Below are 12,073 nucleotides of genomic sequence, written 5' to 3'. Positions count from 1 at the left end.
TAAATTACTATTATCTGTTCTGTAGCTAAAGGTAACTTATCAAAGAGTTTGTTTTTGTGCTCACAGTGACTCATGCTGGATTAATTACTCTCAGAGGACAGTGACATTAATGACCTGTTGACCACCTTCACTATAGTTACGCCACAAAACGCTTTAGACACAGGAACAACAAAACGCTCTCTGAGGACCTCCTATGTGACACTGAATCACAATTTATAAAAACAAACACCTAAAAACAAATGTTCTAGCTTTTATATAGTAAATATTATGTTTTTCTTGATAATCCTGTACAGTTCAAGCAGATTTTAAAGATGTTTGTTTCTGATCCGATCCCACAGGGCAGCATAGAGTAACCGTTGGGTAATAATTACCTTGATATTGGCCACAATGCTCCCTGAAGTAAACGGTTTCCCACTGCAGCCACTTCTGGAACATCACACTGAACTATTGTTTAATCTACAAACAGGAAGTTACTTTACTTTTATTCCTTCAAAGTGGAACAAAAAGTGATGGAAGGTATTTCATGGACATTCCAGGAAAGTATCTGGTAAAGAAAACACCAACAATAAATAGGAGGCTATATAGATGTACCTGGTAATTTCTATGAAAGTAAGTGGTAAATTCAATCTAAGCTACCTGGTACATTTCAGGAAAGTCTCATGAAAGTCCCTGCTAAATAAAACCAAAGTATCTTTATATTTTAATATTTTCATTTATGAAGGCTCCATGGAAGAACTTTGTGCGATCTACAAGGTTCCATAAAAGTAGGAGACATTTACATTGAAAGCAAATTGGTATGAAAATAACTTGTAAGTCTGAAGAAAGCACCTAGTAGGTTCTGAAAAAGTCAAATTAAAACCCCAGTTAAGTCCAAATAAATTACCTTAAAGTACTTGACAGTTTACGTAAAGGTTTGAAGAAAGTTTCACATAAATTACAGGAAAGCACTTCAATTAAAGTTCCTTTAAGTTTCTGGTAGGTTCCAGGAAAGTCCCATGAAAGTTCCCGGTAAGCTTCATCAAAGTATTAGGTATAACGATTACCTTGAAAAGTCCAAAAACGCTCCAAGTTCCTGTGAAATGATCTCAAAGTTCATATAAAGCATGAATAGTATTTTGGGCTGTAACCCAAAGTTATCATCCCCCTAAAGGTGCCGTACTTTCCTCTAAACTGGATACATGTTTTACGCCGTGAGAATGTTGTTGTTACTCTACAACCAAGAAAGTAAAACTCACTACAAAATACTTAATGACCCAATGATTAGAAGTACATTTGTGTAAAAATCTAATATGAATAAAATCATAATTTTCCTTGTGATTATTTCAGCAAACATAAGTAAGTTTATGCTTTAAATGAACAAACATAAGCTCAAATCTGTTCTATTGTAGTTTTTTATATCTTTTGTATGAGTGCAATTAATTTTTATTAGCATTTCCCACGAAAAACAAAAGTTTTCCGACACAATTTTAATTTTACAAGTTGATAATTTTTCTTTTTTAAATTTCTAAATGTTAAAATTTCCAAGCACTTTTCTTATATTTTGTACATTTTAAACAAAGCATTTTGCAAAATGGGATTTACTAAGTGTATGTTAAATTATGACACATGATGCTGAGTGAGAACCTGGATAAACTTTAATTAGCTTCATTTTAAAATCTAGCTAAAAGAAACTCTTGAATCTAGACTAATAAATATTTTTAAAGCACATTTTTTGGGTCTTTATTGTCTTTGTTCATAAGTTCAAAAAAAAAGATCACCAATAGTTTTCATCTAAAACAGACCCAGTTTAAGTACAACACGTCCAAAACCTTGATCTACAGAAGTTTAGAGAAACAAAAAGCTGCAAAATTAATATTTTTATTTTCTAAATAATGATGCACTTATCTTTGAGTTTTGATCAGACCAAACTGATCCATAAGTTTAACAAAAGTGCATGTTGTAATGCATTTAATTTCAGTTTATTTACATACTGTAGCATCAATTCAAGCCAAGCCAACTTTTTTATAAGCACTTTTGAAGCAGTAAAACTAACCATAGTACTGAACAAACATATAAAACAAAAAATCTAAATAAAACTAATCAACACATGAAAGAAACGATGCACAACAAATAAAATATTTCATTCTGTGTCAAAAGCCAATGAAATCAAAGAAAAAAAAATTCAAATCAGGGCAATTTTCTACAAAAACATATAACAGATCCTGGTTACTGGTAGTATTCAAACTAATTAGATATTTTTCACACACTTTTACACTTTGGAACCCTGTAAACCATTCATTGTAGGTGCAAGAGAAACATGTTTCAGACAATCCCTTTTAGTTTGAATCGTTGGTATATCAACGTACACAAAAGCATCATCCTCCTTCTGATTTTTGTGAGGATCAGCCCATAAATAACTGGGTTCACAACTGGTGGAATTATGAGAAATTGCACAGCCATGAAGTTTCTTAAACCCTGCGGCACAGATGTCGATCCGTACCTGGAGTACATGAGGTCAAAGAGCAAAGCAGTGCTGACGTTGAACAGACACATGAGATGTGGCACGCAGGTCTGGATAAACTTTCCTCTGCCCTCTTTGGAGCTCAGGGCCGACTTTACAAGCTGGACGTATGACCAGCCGATGTAGAGAACATGAACCAAATAAAACGCAATAACAATGAGACCAACTACGTCGTTTACTTTTGTCGAACCACAAGAAAGTTTAACAACGGACCAGTTCTCGCAGTAAAGCTTGTCGATGTGGGAACCGCACAGCTTGAGCACTGATGTGAGGCCGACGACCAGCAGCTCACACCACAGAGGAACCATCCAACACAAACAAACTAAAGCAACAGTCCTCTGCCGAGTCATCACAGAGTGGTAGGTCAGCGGTCTGCAAATAGCCACGTATCTGTCATAAGCCATCAGTGCCAAAACTGAGTAGTCAACCATTGCATAAGAATAAACAACATATATTTGTAGGAAGCATCCTGCATAGGTTATGACATAAGCTCCAGATAACAGGTCATACATAAACTTAGGGTAAAAGCCTGTAGTCCCATAAAGCGCATTAATACACAGGTTGCACACAATAAAGTACATGGGTTCATGCAGGTTCTGATGGAAGATTATAGTTAAAATGAGAGCAACATTTACCAGTAAAATAAGACAATAACATAGTAGAGTAAGAGAGAATAATGCGACTGTATAGCTGGTTGTTGCATTGAAACCTGAGAGTGAAAAAAGAACTACAACAGACGAGTGATTCATCTGGCTACTGAGTGAATATCTCATCGTCTGCACACCTGTTTGCGTAAGGTGTGAATTTATAGCTGAATCTGAAGGGAGCCTCCTCCTTCTTCCACTTTGTTGGTCTCAGATGGGTTTAAAGGGAACCTATGATACAAAATTCACATTTTGCTAATCATTTACTGTATTTTCCGGACTATAGAGAGGGCACCTCACTATAAGCCGCACCTACAAAGTTTATTTTAAAAAACTGGAAATGTACATATGTAAGCCGCACCGGGCTGTAAGCCGCTGGTATCTCCGCCGCTCTCGGTTTTCCACAAGGTCGCAGCAGAGGGAGCGTCCCTAATAAATCTGCTATTAAGGACGCAGCCCTGTGTCTCCAACGCCAAACCATGGATTCGTTCACGCCAAGCTTAGCGACTATCAATTTGTACTGCTAGATCGATAGCCTTCAACTTCAACAGCTGCATCATATGAACTTCTTCGTGTTGTTTCCATGATGAGGGGGTATGAGTTTGAAAACATTTCTCCGTCGTGCTGCTAGCATGTGCTTGTTCTAAAAGAAAATTAGCACTTTCTTATTTGATTTACAATTTTGACTTCCAGTGATTCATTTCATGCTAAAGAGCCCCCTGGTGGTTGAAGAAAAATCCACAGAAAAGCCGCATGGTTCAAAGCGTGGGGGGGAAAGTAGCGGCTTATAGTCCGAAAAATACGGTATATTTATATTTGGGTTTCTACTGCTTCTAAAAACAACCCACGCGATTAAAAAACACCCAGCCATTGTCTTGGATGTGAGTTAATATTTTTTGGTGTCTGAAAAATGAGCCATTTCACAAACTTCCTTGTTGTTAAGTCACACTGCAGCGTTACCAAGCAACCCTATCCGAGCTCAACCCGTCACCTAGCAATCCAAGCAGAGCTCTAGCACATTTAATCAGCTGGTTTCACCGCTGTATGCATTGTACAATGGCTGCTGGAAAAGACAAGTGTTTAGTTGTTGTCTTACCATCCAAAAACCACTTGCTGCCTTATTGTTGGTTGTGTAGGAGGCTCTACTTCTACTTTTCAAAGCTGTATTGTTGTTTAATGTATAATTGCACATCTGTTTGCAGCCATTTTCAAATTGGAGAGTAAATGTTGAGTTGGGAGCCGTGGAATTTAAAGTGACAGAAACCCTAAAACATCTCATTCTGAAAGGAACTCAAACCTCAAACTAAAATCTCTATCTGAGAATGATTTTGTGTAAAAACTGCACTGAACATGTTTTATATAGCTTGGATCTATTATAAGCTTCTCAAGGAAGCATAGTAGGTAACCTTTAATTGAAGGGTCTCAAACTCATTTTTATTTTGGGCCGTATAAATATCATGATTGTTTTCAAGGGCCAGTAATGCCTGTAGGTATTGATTAAAAGCCTATTAAAACTGTTAAAATATTAATAAATAGCTATCTACATTCAATAAGTACTTCTTGGAATTGAATAATATTAAACATCTTTTTACACTGATCAGTCCCTCCAGGATTTTGATGGTTTTTGTGATTTTTTTGCAATCAAACTCTCTGATTTTGAGGTTCTGATTTAGAAATATTTGCGCTCATTTATCACAGTAAATGTGACTTTTTGTTACTCGCTGTATCGATTATAACTTGGCATCAAGCAGCAGGGTAAAATTAAAGAAATACTGCCGCCTGCAACTTGCAAAAACTCATAATTACGCATTAGTGCTAAAAAAAAAATGCAGGGGTCTGTTTTGCATAAATTTCCGTGATTGTGAAAAACTGGAGGGACTGACTAATGTAACTTTCCCTAGAGGGCCACATAAAAAGCTTCGGCAAGCCGGTTTTGGCCCCCGGGCCTTGAGTTTGACACTGAAGATGAGAGACACAAGACCCATTGATGCAATCGAGCTGAAGGCCTCTATGAAAACAGTCTAAAGGTTTTCTAAAACCTCAGCAGAGCCACAGGCTGATTACGTCCATGCCACGCCACACTGACGCAATAATTCATTCAAAAAAGACCCAACCAAGTATCCAGTGAATATGCTGTAGTGAATAGACAAACTTTTAGTTTCTAATTTTATGAGAAACCAAATTTAGGGTTTCCAGAAACTGCTTGGAAAACATCTATCCCTGTCTAATAAATCTATAATGTGGGTTTTCACGTTCTGAAGAGAAATATAAATAAAAATATAAATCCTTCTTCATTGCTCCTGTTCCAGCAGCAAAGTGACGGCAAATGGAAACTGGAAGATGTAATTACAATCACTGAACTAGTTGAACTGTAATAATTTATTTAGATTCACATAAATGTACAGATGCCTCTTAAAATTTGTTTAAACCAAAAATTGAATTGGATTTTCTGACTGTATAATAAGATTAAACCAGAAAATGGACATCAGACTGTTTCCAGCTAAAAACAAATCAGTTTTTAGTTAAGATATCGTAGTTTTAGTCCCTTAATGAATGAGCAACAATTTTTCCTTTTCCTGAACATGACAACTTCCACAATGTGCAGAAATTAGAGGTCAAGGGTACAAAACTGGGCTGTTTCCCTAGTTAGGTGTTAAATACTCAATTGAAAATTAGTTGCCATGTGTTATAATTTAATAAAATTAACCTGAAGAAAGAAAATATAAGAATGTGTTTGCTGTTAATGTTAAATGTTTAAATCAGAGTTTTCCGTTTTGTTTTAGAATTATTGACAATTTTAGTGTTTAACTTTTTAGTTTTCATGTGATTCTTTTGTGGCGTTTTCACTTTTTAACCACATTAAGCAAACACACTAAACTGTTTTACCAATCCTTTATCATTTTGGAAATATGCTAAACAATGTCTGTTGTCATTTAAATTGTTAATATTTGGAAAACAACAAACAAACAAGAAGAAACAGTAAAGGAAGCAAAAAAAAAATTAAAGTAACACTCAAAAATCTTGATGTAATCTTTGGATTTTATTTTTTTGTTTGTAATTTTGAAACAAAATATTGCACAAGTTTCCTTTAAAATAGCTAATGATAAACATTTTCAATCATTTCTGCAGCTAGTTCTTGTAAAATTTGTTAGAATATTGAGTTATGGCGTAACGAAATGCCAGGATAAAAAACCATAAAAGTTGCAAATGCAATAAATATTTTCATACATATGGCCGACCTCATCCTCACCCCTCCACCTGCTTTTTGTACCTGCACAATCTGAAGAAACTGTTGCGAACTTGAGTTAAATTCAAACCATAGATGATCGGGTTAAGCATCGGAGGGATGATCAGAAACTGGATCGCCATGAAGTTCTTCAGACTCTGCGGCACCGATTCCGATCCGTATCGAGCGCACATGACGTCGAAAAGAAGCGTGGCGGTGACGTTAATCAGACATATTAGATGCGGCATGCATGTCTGCAGGAACTTCCTCCTGCGTTCTGGATACCTTAAAGCAAACGTGACCAACTGAAAGTAAGAGCATAAAATGAAGAGAGCGTGGCCACAATACAGAATTATGACAAAAAATCCAACTATATTATTTAACGTTGTCGAATAACATGAAAGTTTAATAAAGGACCAGTTCTCACAGTATAGTTTCTCTATCTGGAAGCCACATAAAATCAGCTTGGAGCTCATGATCACGACGACAGACTGGCAGATCATTGGCACCAGCCTGGAGAAACACACCAAGAAAGTGACCCGTTGTTTGGTCATGATGGAGTGATACTCCAGAGGGCGGCAGATGGCCAAATACCGATCGTAAGACATCACAGCGAGAATGGAGAAGTCTGTTGTTGCATAGGAGTAGATGAAAAAAACCTGCAGGAGGCAACCAGCGTAAGAAATGACATGAGTGTTGGACAACAGATCGAAGAGAAATTTAGGGTGAAAAGCCGCCGTCCCATAAAGACTGTTAAAACACAGATTACACAGGAAGATGTACATGGGCTTGTGAAGCTTTTCCTCTAGTATGATAGTAAGAATAAGAGCCACATTCACAAATATAATCACAATGTAACACAGCAGGGTTAGAGCAAAAAGGGTCAGGCGGTATTTTGCTGAACTGTCCTTAAATCCCAACAAGGTGAATGAACCCAACATGGTTGCATTGATCATGATGTTGATCTGAGCACGTCTCTCTGTCAATCCTAGATGCTTTTTCCATGAATGTGAGCTGCAGAGTGTGAAGGTGATGGGATGTGCCGGCTGCAATAATTCACCGCCTGCCCCGGACAAAAGTCAGGTGAGTCTTCATTTAGTGCCTGTTGAGTCCAATCAGAGCTCAGTTCATCTCCAGAGGCTAATTACCCAAAAAGGTTGCATAAAAAGTAAGAAAACTACTGTAACTGGGGTGAAAGATGAAATAAAATAAGATATTATAGTGCAAAAAGATGGAAATGTTCCTTCGGCTCGCCAACCGTAAAGTAAAACACATTCATACAATAACAATACCAGCAAAAAACATTCCAAACATTTTTACGAAACATTTGAAAATACTCTGTACAATAGGACAAAACTTTTTGACATCAAATCACACTAAACTTTTTATATCAGCAATAACTACCAGAAATATATGCTGAATGCCAGAATAAAGAGAGTTGCTCAGATATCCATGTACTTTTCTTACTATTTAGTTTATTTAGAATCGCAATACTTTTAACAATAAACTTTATTTAAGAAAGGATCATTTAGAGCTCAACCAAAAATCATTTTATGCACTGTACCAGATTACAGCATAATGTAATTCACATCTGCAGACCTTTGACTAGTTACAAAAATGGATAAACAATGCAGTACTGATACCAATAATACTTTTTATTTAAGTTTGATATAAAGTCGAACTTCTCACCTTCTGGTGTTTTTGTGGATTTTCCTTTGGTTTATTTTGTTCAAAACTCAGACAGAATTTGGACAAAGTTTATACGTTTCTACAAAATACTTTAAAAACATATTAAAATGATTTTTCCTAAATTAAGTGCAACAGCCACTTGAGAATAAATCTAAACAAAATATTTTTTGAGATAGAGAAAACATAAAATAATAGAAAACGAGAATAAAAGTTTACGTGGAAGTCTGAAACTAAAGTATCGATCTTACAACACTATTATCAATCTGATATTGATACTGACACTGACTTGTTATTGATATTATCAATATTTTTGATCAATCCACTCTTCTGGGGTTGATTTGAATAAAACATTTTGGGTAATTAAAATCACACATGAAGAAGTTTGGTCAGGTGATGTCATTAACAAACACATCGCGTCATCATGTTCCGGCTACTTCCTGTTGTCTTCTTCGTCGTTTCTGCCAGTAGTAACATCCGGTTGTTGGTCATGTGACTCGTGATGCAAAATAAGTGTTTCTATTGCTGTTTTGTGAAAAACAGCCGAAAGAAACAATCTCACCCTAGCTCAAAAACTTTTTTTTTTACCCCTCCAGGGGGTCTTTTGTGGGCTCTAGTGTCCCTTATATGACAGTGGGCTGACAGGAAACAGGGAAGGAGAGGGGGGAAGACATGCGGCAAATGTCGTCGGGTCCGGGAGTCGAACCCGCGACAGCTGCGTCGAGGACTCAAGGCCTCCAAATACGGGTCGCGCTAACCACTACGCCACCAGGGCACGCCCAGCTCAAAAACTTTTAATTTAACAATTTGAGTTTTTTTAAATTCCCGAGTTTCTTATATGGTCAATGGAAACGTAGCGAGATACAGATTTGCTCATAAACTACACATTTATTATTTATTTAGATAAAATTTGTCTTTGATCGTCTTATTTTCTTTAATACTAAAACACAACGTATATACAGTATTTGACCTTTATAGGGGTTGCTTTTTCTTTTCGTATCCTCTCTAATGTCAGCTGCCCCACAGTGGGGTAAAGCGAGTTTAGTCACAGTTGCATCTTCATGGAAAACAGTCCCAGAGCATTAAATTTAAATTAATGTCCAGGGAAAACAGAGAGAGAGCGGACTAATGACCCAGAGGTTTAATCATTGTGTTTTCATGTCACAACAACAGGGAGCAAACTTTTATGTTTTGGCATCATAAACATAATCCCTGATGTCCAGACTGATTACATCAGATTGACTTTTCACAGATATGTTCAGATTACAGATTTGTCAAGTTAAAACTTTTATTAAAACTATTTTAGATGCTGCATAACCTCAAACCTGCCAAAAAAATATTTAGATTACATACATAGATTTATCATGCTGCTTGTTTTAAATTTTTCCATACACACGACTGGACTCTAGTAACTAATTATGCAAAATGCAACTGGCTTTTACTTAAGGGAAAATATCCAGGGGGTATGAGTACGTTTGCATGGCTCCACATTTAGGTTTATCTACACCACATATAAAGTTGTTTTTTTTTTGCTTTTACAAATCAATCATGATCAGCAAAATTTGGCTGTTTTGACAAAAAAAAAATACAGAAAAATCCCGTTAATGCCAATTAATACTGATTTTTTTTTTTTTTTTTTTTACAAAATATTAACAATTAAATTAAATATGTGACATGAAATAAGTAATTGCATTAATATAAATCCTTTTCCAGTTAGTATTTAACCGTATTTTACGTATTTACATATGCAGATATACAAGTACACACACACATGTTTGTATTTATATCCATATTAGGACTTTGTATTGACTTCCATTCATTTTACTTTTCTATCTCTTATCAGTTCAAATCGCAAAATTTAGAACCATGGTCAAAGATTTAATCGGATTAGTCCAATGATCTTCAACAAAATCAACCAATGGGCTGTCATGGTTGATGTATATTTTTCAAGGGGACCTATTATGCAAAATTCACATTTTGCACATCTTTACACTTCTATTTGGGTTTCCACTGCTTCTAAAAACAGCCAACGTGCTTAAAGAAAAACACCCAGCTTTTTTTGACAATAAGTTAGTGGTTTTTAGCTGTCTCAAAAATGAGCCGTTTCAAGATGCTCCGGAATGTAGCGTCACCTAGCAACCCCAGTGAAGCCCAGCGCGTTACCTAGCAACCCAGGCAGAGCTCCAGCACGTTTGGTTTTACCACTGCATGTGCTCTACAATGACTGCTGGAAAAGACGAGTGTTTTGTTGTTGACTTACAGTCCAGAAGCCACTTGCTGCATTCTTGTTGGTTGTGCAGGAGGCTCCACTTCTGCTTTTCAAAGATGTACGGTTGTATAATTGCACATTTTCACGGGCGAGTGTAAATGTTGAGTGGGGAGTTACAATCTACACAGTGGATAACTGCAATGCTCTGCTTTCTGGTTTTCTTTAAATATCATAAGTAAATAAATTTCAGGTAGTTATTTGGAAAACTCCAAATTTACATTAGATTTTAACAGGGTTTTAAAACCAATAATAGTATTAATCCCATCAGTTACTATTATTATTATACCTCATCCTGTGAATAGCCTTCCTGAAGAGTTGAGAGAAGAAGTCGTCGTTGATTTTTATATAAATGTACTCAGGAAGATTTTTTTTTATTTTGGCTTTTATTTGATTTGTAGCAATTAAGATTATTAAATCATAATTTAACCGTAGTTATGTCTGTAGTTTTATTGTACTTTAAGTTTGGGTGTGGTTTGTCTTTAAATAATTCAGTTTATCAGGCAATACTTTTTATTACTGCTGTGATTATTGAACTCTTTCATTAGTTGTTTTGAATAAAAATATTTTTGTAAGCTAAAATTTGGTCTTTATTTAAACAAATTATGTTTCTCAATTTATTTATTAGTTTTACTTACTTTTTATCAAGCATTTTATAATTTATGTAACATTCCTACAAGGTTCTTAGGATTTTGTTGCATAATTTTGATGCAGATTTGCGTCTAATAAGTGTTTTAAAAACAAAAATATGAAACCTTACAGATGCAAACATGAAACCTTGATCTAAATTAATTTTGTGCGTTTATTACTAAGAAAAGCTGCATGTAGCAGCTACTGCCACCAGATGTAAGTATCACTCCACGTCTCAAAGTGGATTTAACTTTACATGTCGGTGCGTGTCGCCCCCTGCTGGACGAAATGAGAACAGCAGCAGGGGAGATAAACTACAACTCACTCACCATGCTGTGGTCCTGTGGCACTTTGAAACAGACTCAGAGCATGAGTCGAGGTTTCAGTATTTATGCAGAGGATTACAGAACCAGAGTCTCTTAGAATCAAGTACTGGGACGTGTGAGAGTTTTTAAGATGTGGACTTAGGAATTTACTGCTGTCTCATTTTTCCTGCTTTTGTTTACATTATTATCACAATAAATTAAAGAAATAGCCTAAAACTCTGTCTCAGCAGCTACAATGTTAGGAATATGAAAGGTTATTTTAGTGCAATCGTGTTTTATTTAATGATTTCTGCTACTTTCGTCCCAGACAGGAAAACAATAAAGGCACAAGCAATTAAAAATAAATAGTCACGTTTTCACTCTTGGTAAAAATCCCAAGCACATGCGGTTGTCATATTTTAATTTAATTTAATTTCCTTTAGAACATTAATAAGTAACATAAGTTATTTCTTCTCGTTTAAAAAAATGTGTTGCAGATAGGGTTTAAACTCTGGAAAAAGTTAAATATTCAAATCACATAATTTGCCTTTCTGCTGTTTTCTCTTTACACAATATGAAAAATTTCTGTAAAAAAACAAACAAAAAAGAATTACCAGGACATTTTTTACTTCTAACTGATGTTTACCATAATTTAACAGTTTATCATAATAAATTTACTCACATTTCTGTTAAGAACAGAAGCCAAAGTTTAACTCTAAAGGGTTTGACAAAATACACCAAACTGTCTTCAGCTGAAAAGGAGATTCTGCCAACCTGGAAAAACTGTTTTTATTCATAATTATTTTCAAACAGGAG

At 35.6% G+C, this 12,073-nt stretch overlaps 2 protein-coding genes across 2 annotated transcripts; both read right to left on the bottom strand.

Moving 5' to 3' along the window:
* Positions 1-2,152: 2,152 nt before the first annotated feature.
* LOC116723163 (olfactory receptor 52J3-like) lies at positions 2,153-3,260 on the bottom strand. The gene has a single exon (XM_032567847.1). It carries the CDS (start codon positions 3,247-3,249, stop codon positions 2,302-2,304), a length of 948 nt encoding a protein of 315 aa, XP_032423738.1. The 5' UTR covers positions 3,250-3,260; the 3' UTR covers positions 2,153-2,301.
* Positions 3,261-6,165: 2,905 nt separating this feature from the next.
* Positions 6,166-7,447, bottom strand: LOC116723164 (putative gustatory receptor clone PTE03). The gene has a single exon (XM_032567848.1). The coding sequence runs from the start codon at positions 7,324-7,326 to the stop codon at positions 6,391-6,393; it is 936 nt and encodes a 311-aa protein (XP_032423739.1). The 5' UTR covers positions 7,327-7,447; the 3' UTR covers positions 6,166-6,390.
* Between the last annotated feature and the right edge of the window lie 4,626 nt (positions 7,448-12,073).

This window comes from Xiphophorus hellerii, chromosome 7, assembly GCF_003331165.1.
Source record: "Xiphophorus hellerii strain 12219 chromosome 7, Xiphophorus_hellerii-4.1, whole genome shotgun sequence".
Taxonomy (NCBI): domain Eukaryota; kingdom Metazoa; phylum Chordata; class Actinopteri; order Cyprinodontiformes; family Poeciliidae; genus Xiphophorus; species Xiphophorus hellerii.
This window is presented reverse-complemented; position numbering and strand designations above follow the sequence as displayed.

Coding starts and splice junctions, on each gene's coding strand:
- LOC116723163 (XM_032567847.1), bottom strand. CDS start 3,249: ATGAATCACTCGTCTGTTGTAGTTCTTTTTTCACTCTCAGGTTTCAAT.
- LOC116723164 (XM_032567848.1), bottom strand. CDS start 7,326: ATGATCAATGCAACCATGTTGGGTTCATTCACCTTGTTGGGATTTAAG.